Below are 13,849 nucleotides of genomic sequence, written 5' to 3' on the forward strand. Positions count from 1 at the left end.
GGAACATATACGCTATGAGGGTGGATTTTTGTTTTTTTCAAGAAATATTCTTTTCGGCCGTAGATCAAAATTTTATCCATGTGGCCTATTGGCGAGCTTGCGCCATGATCTAAAAGAATCCTTATGCTAGTCTGCGATGCTTTTGAATGAAATTCTGGACCGGCAAATCGAACTGGGCCACTGTTGCGCAAGAATGATGGTGCGCCTTTTTGCACCTGTGGAAATTCGACCGGGTATACCAAAGAAATGACTGCTCCTAAACTCCTCAGGCTTATGCATGTGTGGTAGAAATGGCGGTAGTCTACTCTCGCCACTCTTTGGCGCACTGGGTACACTGGTTGAAAATTAGCCATGGGTTCCTTCCTGCCTCGGCGCAAGCGCAACTCACCTTGTAGAAAGCCGTCATGGGCTCGTCGGCACTGCGAATCTGCAATTGATACCAGTATGCCTCGTGGTTTCTGCACTTTTCGTTTGGACATTGTACTGGTTCCTGGTGTTAGAATCGTGTTCTTGCCAGGACATGCATGCTGGAGACTAGGCTTGGCCACATACCTTCGGTCTTGTCGACATTGTCCCATGCGCCCTTTCCTCCCAGGATATCCTCGACCTCCTTCTTCTTCATGTATTTGCGTTCATAGTAGCGCTTGTTGATGACAAAGTGGTAGGGGCAGGTGAGGCACTCGAAGCGGTTCTGGCCGACAAAGTCCTCGGTGGTAGGGTCGCCGGGCGGGACAGCAGAGACGCGCAGCATGTTGCTGCATGTTGGGCAGACTAGAGGGATTTTGTGTCAGCCATGGCTGCAGTGCCAGCAAGCGCGGGGTCGTGTGCGACTACTTACAGAGCAGCATGGTGGTGGGCCGTGTGGTTGTGGCTGTTACATGTACATGGACTTATATGTAGGCATACGTAGAAGTCGATGCATGCGTTTGCTCGAAAGATTATGGCGGGACCCTAGGGCGCTAAGGCCGAAAGCGGCAAAGTGCGGGGCGAGCCACCAGCCATAGCCTTGTGCGGTGGTGGCAGTGGTGGGCGGCGGCGGCGCGGACTTGGGCTTGGGAGAGTGTCGGGCTGTCTCAGATTGCGAGCTTATGCAACTGGATCCGGGGAGAGGACAGCCAATGTCACTAATTCACTGACTACTACCTCGACGTCTTATCGCAGCCTTTTGGGCGCCGCCGTGAACAACAGCATCGCCCTCTTCACCGCCCTGGGGCCTGTCACCTTGTTTCCGTTAGCACTTCCGAAATACCCCGCCAAACAAGTCGACGAAACATTCGCGCGTGTGCCGTGTGCTGTGTGTGCTGTGCCCGACCTGTCAGCCACCCGCCCTTGTCCAGTCACTGCAAGCATCCACGGGATTCCTACACCATGGCTGACCACCACGACGTATGTACATGGCTGTCGCCCCGAAACTCCCAACAGGACCGCTGCTAAAACTTGCCTACAGGGAGCCTCTCCGCGAGAACTTGTTCTGGAAGCCTGCCGACGCAACAACACCGAGCTCCTCGAGGAAACACTGGCCGACCTGAATGCGGCTGCCAAAAAGTCGGACAAGAAGCCTGCCGATTATGTCGCAGACATACTGAACAACGCGCGCGATGGACTCGGCAACGGCTGCCTTCACATTGCTGCCACTTACGGAAGTTGTGAGTACCTCCAATCCTCCGCCCAGGCTGCCTCTCGGGACACGCACCCGCTAACGCCACTACAGTCGAGGTCATCGACATGCTGCTCGACCAAGAAGGCCTCGAGATTGACGAAATCGACCGCATGGAACAGGACACGCCCCTCCACAAAGCCGTACGCTACGTCAACTCGCTCGAAAAAGACGTCTGGCCCCACGGCCAATCCATTGTCGCCATGCTGCTAGACGCAGGATGCGATCCCAGAATACGGAATAAGGCGAAGCTCAAGCCCGTCGAGCTGGTTGACCCACGAAACACGGAGTTGAAGAGCATGCTGCAAAAGGGCGAGTTTGCCATCCAGGCTGGTGGAGACATTGTCGAGGATGACGATGACGGCCATGCAGGCAGTGGAAGTGAGAGCGATTGAGGCAACAACATCACGACAAAACATGGGCTATGAATTATCATTTGGCCTCTGCTAAAGAGGGTAGCCGGGCTATCTTCATTCGAGTCGAGGTGTCTGCATGCCTCTCACCATCACCACCACCACCACCATCATCACCAGCTTCCGGCGTTTGCTATGGATTTAACCATGTCTATAGAATCAGCTAAGAGCCGTTCAAACAAGCACCACGTAGCCGGCTCATGGGCTCTACGTTGCCGTATGACTACCATCCTTGCATGTATCCGTCGTGTCGGTACCAAGAGCAGCCTTTTGCCCTTCTCTTTGCGTAGTGAAATGCTTTTGATAGATTTCTTCACATTGCATCTGAATACAATCCGGCCTCAGTCTTGTTGCTGGACCCTTGTTAGCATTTGCACTAGAGCAAATCCCTTTCTCATGCTCTAACTCACCTCAGGCGGCGGCCCGACAGGCCTAACCATTCTTTCCAACAACTGTAGTCTGGTTTTCTCGCGCGGCTGTCCCAGTCCGATGCTCATGTACTGTAGAAGAGGTGGATGTCCGACGTAGCTCGACAGCGAGTCGCGCGCAATGTTGGACGTCCATTCGTGTTTCGTAGTGTCTGCGCTGCCGATACCAATATACCGCGCTTGGAGCGCTTCAAGCTGTTGCTGTGCGCGGAGTTTATCGGCCATGATTACGATATAGCGATGTTCAAAAAGTTGGAGTGTGAAGTTCTTGGTCGGTAGGAATCGAGGTCGTAGTCACGGCGGAGGCGCGTGCAGGAAGTCAAGGCTTAGTCATGACGCTTCAACGTCTCCATCGCAACTACGCTCATCATCTTCACTCCACTTCCACCATACCTGACTAGTCGCATAACATATCCCACCTGAATTCACGTGTCGCGAACCCACTGCGAACCAGAAAGTGCATACGTCATGAGTAACGAAGACACTATAATGAGCAACGCGCCGCTCACACCACGCGACGAACCCGAACTCACTTCACCAATGGTCGACTTCTCTCCTTCAACCGTGCGCTACGACGAAGCCTTTGAAAACAGCCTCATGGATCTCATTCTCAATCCGCCATCTGCTCCCTCACCACGGAAGTCGTCCCAAGACATCCCTACAATCTCCGCATCACAACTACCCATACCACTCTCGTCGCATCTTCGCACCTACAACTCCGCAATACCAGGTCTATATCTCACCCACAAGAATGGATATTACACCGGTGGACCGGGACCCTCGCCGCATACAATCCAGGAGTTTGCAGATAGATTCATACGGGAGCACGGTATCGAGGATGCGGGGCAGCTGGAGAGGGTAGTGGAAGATGTGGTGAGGAGTAAGATGGAAGAGGTCAAGGAGCGCATGAAGAAGAGGAAGGAGGTTTTTGAGAAGAATAAGGCGGTGGAGAGAGAGTTGGAGGATTTGAGGTTGCAGCGGAGTGCTGAGTTGAGGGTTATGGAGAGGGTTAAGGGGAAGAAGCAGTGAGATAGGGAATTAAAAGGGAAAGATGCACTTGTTTGGTCACGAGATTCTGGGGAAAGACTGGAGGACGAAAATTTATGATACCCGACATTGCGATGTCACGATGAGGGGATGAAGACGTATTGTGGTTGGCTGCCATAGCCAGACTGTAACTCTAAATGCGCGTGTACATACACCTACATTTTGGGTTGTTTCCACATAAATACACACGGCTTAACTTTAGCCATCACGCTGAAATTGCCAACTTTGTATTCATTCATACACCTACCCTTGGCGAGAAACACACCCTCCAATAGCGCCTATCACGTGCCACCCTCCCTTGCACAACCCTTCAAAACCACCTTCCTAATCCGCCCAATCACCGCGGCAAAAACATCTTGTTATCCCCAGCACAACCCTACTACCCCCCCACCAATTGCACAAAAATACTATCTGCTACATAAATCAAAGATCTACGCATCCATTACGCCCCAATCCAACACCGACACGGGAAACCACTCGACTCCCCAATCAAAAAGCTATGGCCACCATCGTCATACCCCCCCTCCCCTCTCCTCCCTTCCTTCCATTGATCATCATATTGTACGCTAGTATTTAAACGTGAAAACTAAACGCCCCTCCCGCCTCATTGGACCCTGAGATGCGCTGGTGTCGTGGGTGGGGAGGGGGTGTGACTCGTGACGCTGTGACGACACAGGGAGAGCGCGGGAGACAAAGGATAATAGGAAGATCGTCGTCGGGAAACAAGTGCAAGGGGCGGATATGTTCCAGGTTAGCTGGGTCGCTGCTCTTTTGCCTTAATGTCCCCTTTGATCTGCGTGTGAGAAAGGGGGGGGGTGGATTAGATAGGGTTGGGTTGGGTTTGGTGGTCTGGTCTGGTTGGGTGAGGCGGGGACTGTGGGGGAGGGGCACGCGATGGGCTTGTGTGTTTTGATGGACGAGTGGTCTTTCTCTCTTTTTCTTCTTCTTCTTCTTTTCCTTCTTCTTTGCTCTTTCTTGGATTTTTTACAACTACCTACGGGATTTTTAACAGCGATATTTACTTGCCGCATGAAAGGCGAGCGTATACCCTACTTACTATTGTTGCTGGCGATTTGAGGATAGATACCTACTTTTTTTTTTCGCTTTTCTTGATCTTGCGACGAGAGCTCTCGAGCACATCTTCAATCCCGGGATTCCTTGCGCAGTCAGAGTGAAATATGTCAGAGCAGCTGGGGAATTTGGCATGGAGTGGGTTTAAGTTTACGTTTGGACTGGCGAGTTTGGCACAAATCTATACGGTAGCGGTGTTCAAGAATGGGGCGCTGTGGGCAAAAGACAGCGCTGCTGAGAAGCGCGAGTTGACTGGTGCACAAGATCGATTCTGGAGTTTAGATCGCGAGCCGCTGCCGGGGTTTAAACACAAGTTTTTCGACACGAGCAAGGGGGTGAGGATACATTATGTTGTACATGAGGGGGATCAGTCGTCAGAGAAAATTAAGAATCTCGCGATTTTTATACATGGTATGTGGACTATATTTGGAGAGGCCTCTGGATATCTGGTGTAGAAAAAGACAAAAGGAGAGAAGCTAAGGATACGTTCACCCAGGTTTCCCCGACTCCTACATCATATGGCGACACCTCCTCCAATCCCCCTCGCTACAACAAGACACCATTCTCGTTGCCGTCGATATCCCCGGCTATGGTGGCTCAGACACCCTTCCTACATACGGAGCAAACGACATGCTTGAAGCGATCAGCGAATTCATGATTAGCATACGAGAGCAGTATCTACAAGAAGGTAGCAAAACCGTAGCCGTAACACACGACTGGGGCTCCATCATCGGCGCCCGTCTCGCAGCAGAAGCCCACGTCCTAGCAGATCACTGGATCATAACCGGCGGTATCATACCCGGACATCAAGCCTCCAACATCCACCACCGAATCCAGCTTGCAAAACAAATGCTACACACTTGGGTCTCCTCACCGCGCAACACACGCCTCCTCAAGAACGGCCTCAATGCCCTCCGCCCCATCGCCAGCCAATTCAAACACTCCTTCTACATCTTCATTTTCCACCTCCCCCGCCCCTTCAGCGCTGGTTTCGCAACCTTCGGAAACTACTGGTTCCTCCGTATCCTTCACACACTGGGTAAACCCCACCAGCCCACCTCCAAAACCCCCAAACAAAGCTCAAAATCCGTAACGCCCGCCCCCATGGATCCCATCGAAGTCGCAGAAGCAATGGCCACGTCCACCGGCCCCAACTCACAACAACTCCGCACCAAAACCCCCGAAGGGACTTCCTACCCTCCCTCCCTACAAACCCGCCTCACAGACCGCGGCATGTCCGAGAAAATCAGGATATACCGCGAAAACCTGTTTTTCGGGCCTTGGGAGAAGAGTCTGGAAACGACGGCGGCGCTCTACAACATCGCTTCGAACCCTATGCATTCCTCGAGTTCAAATGCAGGAACACTGGCGAATACGGCGCCAAAGGGTGCGCTGAAAGCGCCTGCAACGCTCATGATGGGACAGAGGGATTTGGCGTTTGATCAACGGCTTGCGCTGGATGGGGCGAAGGAGTTTATGGTTAAGGGAAGTCAGGTTGTTGTTGTCAAGGGAGCGGGTCATTGGTATGTTAATTCTTTTTCTCTCTTCTTAATCTTCCCTTATTTCCAATTTTCTACGTTTGAACGACGTAAAAAGAGGGCGAAAAGAGGCTAATGCGGACGTAACAGGTTACAGCTTGAACATACGGGACGCCGGATTCTGGAAAAGACGCTGCAGTGGGCGCTGAGGAGTGATACAAAGACGAGTGTGATACCCTTTGATTCTATGAGCGACGTGCGGGTTCTTGAGAGGTTGTAAGTGAGGAGGGGAAGTGGGGCAGGAGTGAGGTAGAGTACAAGTGATAGAAAAGCGGAGGAATGATATGGGTGAGAAGGAATATCGTTAATGACACCTGAGTGAATAACGACACGTATCTCGCCAACAATTTCCTTTTTTATTTTCCTGCCTTGCCAAATCCAATATGCAATTCCGTTAAATGATATACAAATACAAGTCCCTAACTACTCCGTTTTCATTTCGCCGTCAAGACGCAGTTCGACCATCCCACTCACTATATCCCGCTCGGGACGAATAGGCAAACGAGCAGGCGCCATACCAACCAGCGCCGCGCTCATTACTAACGCCGCAACGTGCGGCCTGGGTATTTCCTCTAACGATGTCTTACCATCCTTGGTCAAATTCGACGCCTTAGCCTGTCTCGAGTAAAAAACACGCGAGTAAAGAAACGGGACGTGAGTAACCAGCCTAAAGAAACGAGGTCCATTGCTTTCAGCTTTCGATGCTGCACTGGCTGCGCGCTGTCTGTGTATTTTCTGCGTGACCTGCACTGCTTCGCGGGGTTTCTTGGATACGGACAGCGCCTTCTTGGATTGTGTTTGCGTTTTCTTCGGCGGGGGCGAGCGCGTGTTGTCTGCTACGAAGGGGCTGACGGATGCGACGTCGAGGTCCATGACACAGGGTTGCCAGCTCTCATTGAACTCGACGGGTTCGAAGGAGCCGCCTTTGTTGCGCATGAAGCTTTGCTCTATGACGCCGTTGCCGCGGAGGAGTGCGGGCTGGGATGCGCCGTGGAAGTTGTGGAGGTGCTGGAGGAAGGACTCCTCGGATGTGTAGAATTCTTGGTTGCATGAGCGGTAGCGATGTTGATGTTGGGCATGTTCCATGTGGAAGGCTCGATATCCTGCGCCGCATAAATGACAATGATGGCCCTTTGCTGAGGGAAATTCTGTTCCGAGAGGAGGGCTTGGAGTGTCGGCAGCGACGTCATCAAAACTTCGTAGAAATCGACAGCTCCAGACGCGGCAATGCGAGTGCTCCATCACTTCCTTGACGTCTGTGAACACCTTTTGGCAGTACCGGCAACGGAACGACTCGTAGGGTGATGCCGAGTAAAGATTCTCCAAGTGATTCTCCTTGCGCTCAGTCCACCAGACACCACGATCCACCTCACGCGCAATGAGATGCTCGGCAACATGCTCACATCTTTCAGACCAATCCTTTGATTTCTTACCGCAGAACCCACAGTGAAGCATGGGGTCGTCAATCTTCATAGGAGCACCGAAGCGACGCCACTTCATTGTAAGGTCTTTGCAGCCAAAGTTGTGGCCCTCGGCGGCTAGTAGTCGCGCCTGGCAGCCGACCCGCACTGATGGATGTTTGCTGTTTCCAAAGTGTACATGATGCAGATGCTGGATGAAGTGATCGCGGCGATAAAAGGTCCGTTGTGATTCGGGCTTGCTCCGACATTGCTGATACCTGTGTCCAGCCAGGTGTGCGTCGTCAGGACTGACTTGACCACAAAAAGGACACACTTCAAGAACTGCGGCTGGCTTCGTGTCACAGCATATCCAGGTGGTGCGAAGTGCATGTACGGAGTCTTCGTGACGGACCCACTCGTACTTTGTCTTGAACGCTCGGGGACAAAAGGTACAGAAAAAGGGCAGGTCTTTCTGTGGCTCGCCCGCACTGTTGACGCCGTTGATAGCTTGGCGAGGTGACTCCTTCCATGCCATGCGACGTCGGCCGCGCCGCCGGTCTCGACCGAAAGATGAGATATTACTGCGACTACCGCTAGATGATACTGTATAGGTAGTCGGTGCAGTGCCTTCGGAGGAGGCAATTGAGGTGATGACAGAACCTCTACGGCCTTGTTTCGATCCCGACCATGTGTCGTCCTGGCAGCTCCCACTGACCGAGTGCTCATAGATTGCCGATTCTACTGCGGATAGCGCCAAACCTTCTTCTTGATAGGACTGAGCAAGGTACATGGCCAACGGTGGCTGTGGTGGTGACAGCGCACTGTCTGCTTGTTTATCCAAGCTTTCCAGACTATCTCTTGAAAGTCTTGGGTTGAATGAGTATCCACTAGGCGTGCCAGTTTGCGCAGCAGGTTGCAGATCTATCCGAATAAGCATATTTGATATAACATGTGTCAACACTACGCACCTTCACATTTCTTTCTTGCCCGAGTGTTATTGAACCAATTGCGAACTTTTTTGACGTCAAGATTGGCCTGATGAGCAATAATGTCCATTTCCCATGAGCATGGATATGCATTGGTAGCGAATTCATCCTCGAGAATCTGTTTTGCCTCGATAGGAATGCGGCTTTGAGTACCTTTCCGCTTCGCTGATGCAGGCTTCCGGTTGGCGTTGGGGGCTTGTTGGATTGATGCAGTTGGACTGGCAGGCAAAACTGCCACTTCAGGAGGAGGGTTGGCCTGGGCTGCAGACCGGCTGTCCCAGGATGTAGATTCGGGCTGGGATGTACCAGGTATGTTATCATCATTGACACGATGAAGGTCTGGATACGGGGCATCAATTGATGACAACGATGCGAAGGCAGGATCTGGATTTTCACCATGGGTTGAGTCTCCAGCGAGCGTAGAGTCTAATGTGGGGTTCACATTCACAGGTGATGACCATTCAGGAACTGAAAACAACGGCCATTGCTGGCCAGCCTGACTAATCGAAGGGTCTTGGGGAGGATCGTTCATGGTGTCATCCCAACGTTGCGTGGCATCCACGGAACGGGTCGCGGCTATTGGGACCGTAGCCCAATCCATAGTCGTGACATTGGCGGCAGGTGGAAAGAGCAGATTCTGCTCTTGATGAGATGGCTTGGTTGCGTGGAGCGCGGAATCGTGTTCAAGCGCAGCAAAGTCGAAGAACTCGTCCATTTTGTCCATCGCGTTGCCACTCATCCTGACGCGTTGAGGCTGGTTGGAGACGATGGTCCAAGTGGGCACCGGCGGCTTATCCAGGTGATCGGCAATCAGACATTCGGGCGTCAACAAGGTGCAAGTGGATAGAGCAGCAATCACAAGGTGAGAGTCGCATGGCAGAAACTGATTATGACGGAACGGGAGCCAGATGAAGGTTCTGTGGCTGTGGCTGTGGCTGGCCACGGAGTGGACTGATGAACTGGGTGCGCGCGGATCCTCCAGGCAACCAGCGCTAGTCAGCCGCGCCCTTGGGCGACAGTCGGTGGCATATGGGCGCGATATTTATGACAGCGGAAGTATGGGCAACGGTGCACATGGACAAAGGGTAGACGAGATCGTGGGTGAAGGTGATGCTCCAGGACCCTGTTTGCAATATGCGCCCGGCGAACTAACACGCATGTATCTTGGCATCTGCCCGCATACCGGCCGGGAAGGCGCCACTACTCGATGCGGTTAGCTCCAATCGTTGCTCCACCGAAAAGTTCGTCCCACTCGAAAAGCTCGCGACACGAGCAACCTCACGCGCTGTGATCGCATTCCATCCACACAATGGCCGCCGAAGTCCAACTGCTGCAGCCTCTGAAGCTGCCAAAGGGCCCTACTACCCTAACGTCTGAGCAAAAATACTGGAACTCCTTCGCTTCAGAGCTCAGACTCGACCCTTCGCAGCATTCCTCGCCCGTAACATACATTTCAACACCGCCGCCCCAACCTGCAAATGCGCTTTCGGCAACCCAGGATCTGTTTGCGGTGACGACTGGATCGCGCGTCCAAATCTTCTCCTCCAAGACCCGAAAAGTCGTCAAAACCATCTCACGCTTCGGCGTCGACGACATTGCGCACTCTGGAAACATTCGCCGTGATGGCCGGATCCTGGTGGCGGGAGGAGACAGTGGTGTCATTCAGGCGTTTGATGTCAAGAGCAGGGCGATTCTGAAGACATGGAAGGAGCACAAGCAGCCTGTTTGGGTTACACAGTGGAATCCGCAAGACTTGACTGGGCTGATGAGTTGTTCCGACGATCGCACAGTACGGTTGTGGGATCTGCCAAGCGAGAAGAGCACGATGAAGTTTGATGGCCATCAGGACTACGTGCGTAGCGGAACTTTTATGCCCGCGCAAAGTGGGCTGCTCGTCTCTGGAAGTTACGACCAGACAGTTAGATTATGGGATTCGCGAGTAGGCGGAAAAGCAGTCATGGTTTTCAAGCACGCAGCACCTATCGAGACTGTTCTCCCCATGCCTTCTGGTACTGCCGTTCTCGCGGCGTCTGACAACACGATCAGCGTCTTGGATATTGTAGCAGCAAAGCCCATCCACATGCTGCGCAATCACCAGAAGACTGTCACAGCACTCTCTTTGGCAAACAGTGGAGAGCGTCTTCTCTCTGGTGCGCTCGACGGGCATGTCAAGGTTTTCGAAACCACTGGCTGGAACGTCGTAGGCGGACTAAAGTACCCCTCGCCCATCCTCTCACTCAATGTCATCCCCAGCCAGAAGGAAGATCGTCACATCGCCGTAGGCATGCAGTCTGGTCTCCTATCAATCAAGACCCATCTCTCCGGCGAGCAAAAAGTACAAGCACGCGAAAGAGAAAAGGAGATGCAAGCCCTCATGGAAGGCAGAATCGAGGAATACGACCGCAGCAAAAAGCGAAAACGCGGAAAAGGCTGGGAAAAGCGCATCAGAGGCAAAGACTTCACCGGCGAAAGCGCCGACATCGTCATCGAAGGCAATGCCCGCGGCAAAATCACAAACGGTCAACCATGGGCACATGCCCTGCGAAAGGGAATGTACGCACAAGCTCTAGACATGGCTCTCGAATCAAAGGTAAACCCTTCCCTCTCCCTTCCCCCCCTTTTTCATCATTGTTACTAATACATTACACAGCAAGGCAACGCCCGCATGGCTTCCATAACCCTCCTAACCGCCCTGCGCCACCGCTCCGCTCTCCGCATCGCCCTCAGCAACCGCGACTCGCAGTCCCTCCAGCCCATCCTCCGCTGGTGCATCAAGAATATCTCGGACTACCGTATCACGCGCCTCACCACCGATGTCGCACTCGTTGTCCTCGACCTTTATGCTGATCAGCTGGGTAGGAGCGAGGAGGTGGATGATCTTGTGCTGGCGCTTATGCAGCGTGTGAAGGTTACGGTAGAGGCGAGCCAGGATGCGTGGAAGGTTAGGGGTATGTTGGATATGCTTGTTAGTAGTGTGGGTGGGGTGGAGGCGGAGGCTTGAGGCGGAGCGTGTCGATGCCTGTTTGGATTTGCATAGCGATGGCGTTTTTTTTCTGATTGTAAGGGGTTTCTGTTGTTCTGCAATGTCGGCTTCTTTCTCTTGTGCATGTTGATGATAAAAAAAATATGTGTGACAAGGATGGATCTGGGTTGATATGTACACATGTAGGGATTGGATAGATGAATGCAGGGACGTGAAAAGTGGGATGCAGGGACTTTGTGGATTCGAATTATGCATGTGTAATTTGTTTTAGGGGATATGGAAAACATGCATCATAAGCTTTTTCTTGCCGATTTCGTCATCCGCGTGAGGTGTGTTACATTCAAGTTTGAGTGATTTATTGTTACAAGCCGCGGATACTGCTCCCCGACTAGATTCGTATACATGAAAAAAGTATCGTTGGAAAAGATCTACCACAGGCAAAACTGTCGCTGAGAAGTAATGGGTCGATCGGGGAGAGCGACCCAGACTTTGCGGTTTTCGCGCTTCTTCTTGATTTCGTCTGAGATGCGCATGCGGGTCTTTTCTTCCTTGAGGAGGACGGAGAAGCCTGGTGTGGTGTGGTTAGCGTCTTGTCCACAGATTATACATGGATATCAGGACATACTTGTTGTACGGTGCTGAAGCATATTAACAGCACCTCTAGCCCTGAACTCTGGGCTCTTCCAGCGCTCGCCAGGCCCTACCCATGCTTGATCGATGTAAATCTCACTAGGATCCCGGACCACCTTTTTGCGCCCATCCTTCAGCTCAATCGTGGTATCCTTGAAAAATGGGACTTTGGGTTTTGTGACTTCGATGCCAGAATCGTCACTGGAAGTCTTGTAGTCCCAGGTGTCCTTCGGCTTCCCCGCATCCGTAGCTTCTCGTTGCTTATTCCAGCGTGAGACAGCGGCTGCCTCGCCCGCTAGGCCCATGCCGCGGTTCACAATGGCTTCATCTTGGGCGATTTCAAGACCCTTTATTACATCGCGGGCGATTCTCTTCTTGGAGAAGCGGAGCTGCACAAGGGCTTCTGAGATGGTCTTGCCGGCGATTTGGTTGACTACTTTTTGCAGCTTTTTCGTCGATGTGGGCAGGTTGTGCGACTTGTAGAGCGATTCGCGTTCGGTGCGGAGCAGCTTTTGCGACTTTGTCATGCGGCCGTGGCGCTTGACACCTGATATGACGAGTTTGCGTTCGAGACGCTTGCGGGCGGTTTGATCGGGGTCGATGGTCATGTTCATAAGTTCCCGCTCTTCTTGCTGTTTGGCCTGCTCCTGCCGCCGCCTGTACCGCGCCTGGAGCTTCTCTTTTTCAACAGCACTAAGGTCGTCTCTCCATCCTGGAATCTCGTGCTCGGGTCGGAAGAGGGATGACGGGTGGTTCGAAAGGCCTCCAAAGCGAGGGGTAGGGCGCACTGATCGGCCGCCGTCTACTGCGCCGGATTCAAGCTCTTTCTTCCGCAGGTACTGGTCCAGGATGGGATTGGTAAGGTCCTCGTCATTCCCACTCCCTCCAGAAGACGCATTGCGGCGGGAAATGCACGGGAGCGATGTAGAAGAGACCCAATGGGTCCGAGGGCGCAGTGCGGCGAGGGCTAGTCGTTTGTCAGTTTACCCCCCATGGTGGTGACATTAGCATGCCAAGAAAAGGCCAAAGAAGCGGCTCAATGGCATACCTGACTGTGCCAGCCGCCGCGGCGGGACTCGAGCGGTCATGATGTTCAGGCCTGTGGCCGTTGAGAGTGCGGCGGGTGCGGAGGGCGGAGGCTGAGGTTGACGGGAAATTCTGTGGTTGCGGCCAAAGGCTCCGCGCTTGCAGGGGGTGGAGAGTCTCGGCAGATGATCGCCATGAGCCAGACGCAAGGCGATCAAGCCCTCAGAAGCAATGTGTGCAGCTATCGAGTCGTTCCGCCCCCTTGCAGGAAGGCCATTGTCATTTACGAACAAGCTGCCGTCGAGACGCGAGCCTGGTGACGCGCAACACGCCCGCCGCCACATGCGCAGCCTCCGCCATCGCCAGTTGACGTCTGGCTGCTCCGAACGGCTACTGCATCACTACTTGATTAGTTGCGGGCCCAAGCTCGTCTGATGCACCTAAGCACCTTTTCTTCTGGTCCATCAGACTGTAGGCCTTCTCACCCACGCCGTTGGCAGGACCCTCTTCCCTCCCATCGCCCTCACTGTCCCATCGCCCGCGCATCCAACCCTGCTTCCTGCGCCGCCCGTCTGCGCCCCTCCCATGCCGTCCGTTACGAGGGATTCGATGCCTGGTAGTCCCTGTACTTCGCGACGGTAGAAACAGAAACACTGGATCCATAGACACA

The 13,849-nt window shown here is 53.2% G+C and overlaps 9 protein-coding genes across 9 annotated transcripts; 4 read left to right on the plus strand and 5 right to left on the minus strand.

Annotated features, from left to right (window-relative positions):
• Positions 1-301: 301 nt before the first annotated feature.
• Positions 302-848, minus strand: COCMIDRAFT_2344 (uncharacterized protein; the record flags this gene model as incomplete). Its single annotated transcript, XM_007686408.1, has 4 exons — positions 302-334; positions 389-483; positions 553-771; positions 839-848. 4 exons carry the CDS (start codon positions 846-848, stop codon positions 302-304), a joined length of 357 nt encoding a protein of 118 aa, XP_007684598.1.
• A 520-nt stretch (positions 849-1,368) lies between these two features.
• On the plus strand, positions 1,369-2,052 carry COCMIDRAFT_86198 (uncharacterized protein; the record flags this gene model as incomplete). The annotated part of the gene is made up of 3 exons (XM_007686484.1): positions 1,369-1,386; positions 1,448-1,646; positions 1,712-2,052. The coding sequence occupies 3 exons, from the start codon at positions 1,369-1,371 to the stop codon at positions 2,050-2,052; spliced, it is 558 nt and encodes a 185-aa protein (XP_007684674.1).
• A 359-nt stretch (positions 2,053-2,411) lies between these two features.
• On the minus strand, positions 2,412-2,723 carry COCMIDRAFT_33757 (uncharacterized protein; the record flags this gene model as incomplete). Its single annotated transcript, XM_007686444.1, has 2 exons — positions 2,412-2,423; positions 2,481-2,723. 2 exons carry the CDS (start codon positions 2,721-2,723, stop codon positions 2,412-2,414), a joined length of 255 nt encoding a protein of 84 aa, XP_007684634.1.
• A 243-nt stretch (positions 2,724-2,966) lies between these two features.
• COCMIDRAFT_86227 (uncharacterized protein) lies at positions 2,967-3,527 on the plus strand (the record flags this gene model as incomplete). The annotated part of the gene is made up of 1 exon (XM_007686485.1): positions 2,967-3,527. The coding sequence occupies one exon, from the start codon at positions 2,967-2,969 to the stop codon at positions 3,525-3,527; it is 561 nt and encodes a 186-aa protein (XP_007684675.1).
• A 1,196-nt stretch (positions 3,528-4,723) lies between these two features.
• On the plus strand, positions 4,724-6,374 carry COCMIDRAFT_86281 (uncharacterized protein; the record flags this gene model as incomplete). The annotated part of the gene is made up of 3 exons (XM_007686486.1): positions 4,724-5,027; positions 5,113-6,139; positions 6,245-6,374. 3 exons carry the CDS (start codon positions 4,724-4,726, stop codon positions 6,372-6,374), a joined length of 1,461 nt encoding a protein of 486 aa, XP_007684676.1.
• A 203-nt stretch (positions 6,375-6,577) lies between these two features.
• Positions 6,578-9,279, minus strand: COCMIDRAFT_86313 (uncharacterized protein; the record flags this gene model as incomplete). Its single annotated transcript, XM_007686487.1, has 2 exons — positions 6,578-8,475; positions 8,523-9,279. 2 exons carry the CDS (start codon positions 9,277-9,279, stop codon positions 6,578-6,580), a joined length of 2,655 nt encoding a protein of 884 aa, XP_007684677.1.
• A 570-nt stretch (positions 9,280-9,849) lies between these two features.
• COCMIDRAFT_2350 (uncharacterized protein) lies at positions 9,850-11,541 on the plus strand (the record flags this gene model as incomplete). Its single annotated transcript, XM_007686409.1, has 2 exons — positions 9,850-11,130; positions 11,191-11,541. 2 exons carry the CDS (start codon positions 9,850-9,852, stop codon positions 11,539-11,541), a joined length of 1,632 nt encoding a protein of 543 aa, XP_007684599.1.
• Positions 11,542-11,951: 410 nt separating this feature from the next.
• On the minus strand, positions 11,952-13,241 carry COCMIDRAFT_33762 (uncharacterized protein; the record flags this gene model as incomplete). The annotated part of the gene is made up of 3 exons (XM_007686445.1): positions 11,952-12,091; positions 12,149-13,120; positions 13,202-13,241. 3 exons carry the CDS (start codon positions 13,239-13,241, stop codon positions 11,952-11,954), a joined length of 1,152 nt encoding a protein of 383 aa, XP_007684635.1.
• A 328-nt stretch (positions 13,242-13,569) lies between these two features.
• COCMIDRAFT_86044 (uncharacterized protein) lies at positions 13,570-13,842 on the minus strand (the record flags this gene model as incomplete). The annotated part of the gene is made up of 1 exon (XM_007686488.1): positions 13,570-13,842. The coding sequence occupies one exon, from the start codon at positions 13,840-13,842 to the stop codon at positions 13,570-13,572; it is 273 nt and encodes a 90-aa protein (XP_007684678.1).
• Positions 13,843-13,849: the final 7 nt, after the last annotated feature.

The sequence above is a fragment of the Bipolaris oryzae genome (assembly GCF_000523455.1).
Source record: "Bipolaris oryzae ATCC 44560 unplaced genomic scaffold scaffold_19, whole genome shotgun sequence".
Lineage (NCBI taxonomy): Eukaryota > Fungi > Ascomycota > Dothideomycetes > Pleosporales > Pleosporaceae > Bipolaris > Bipolaris oryzae.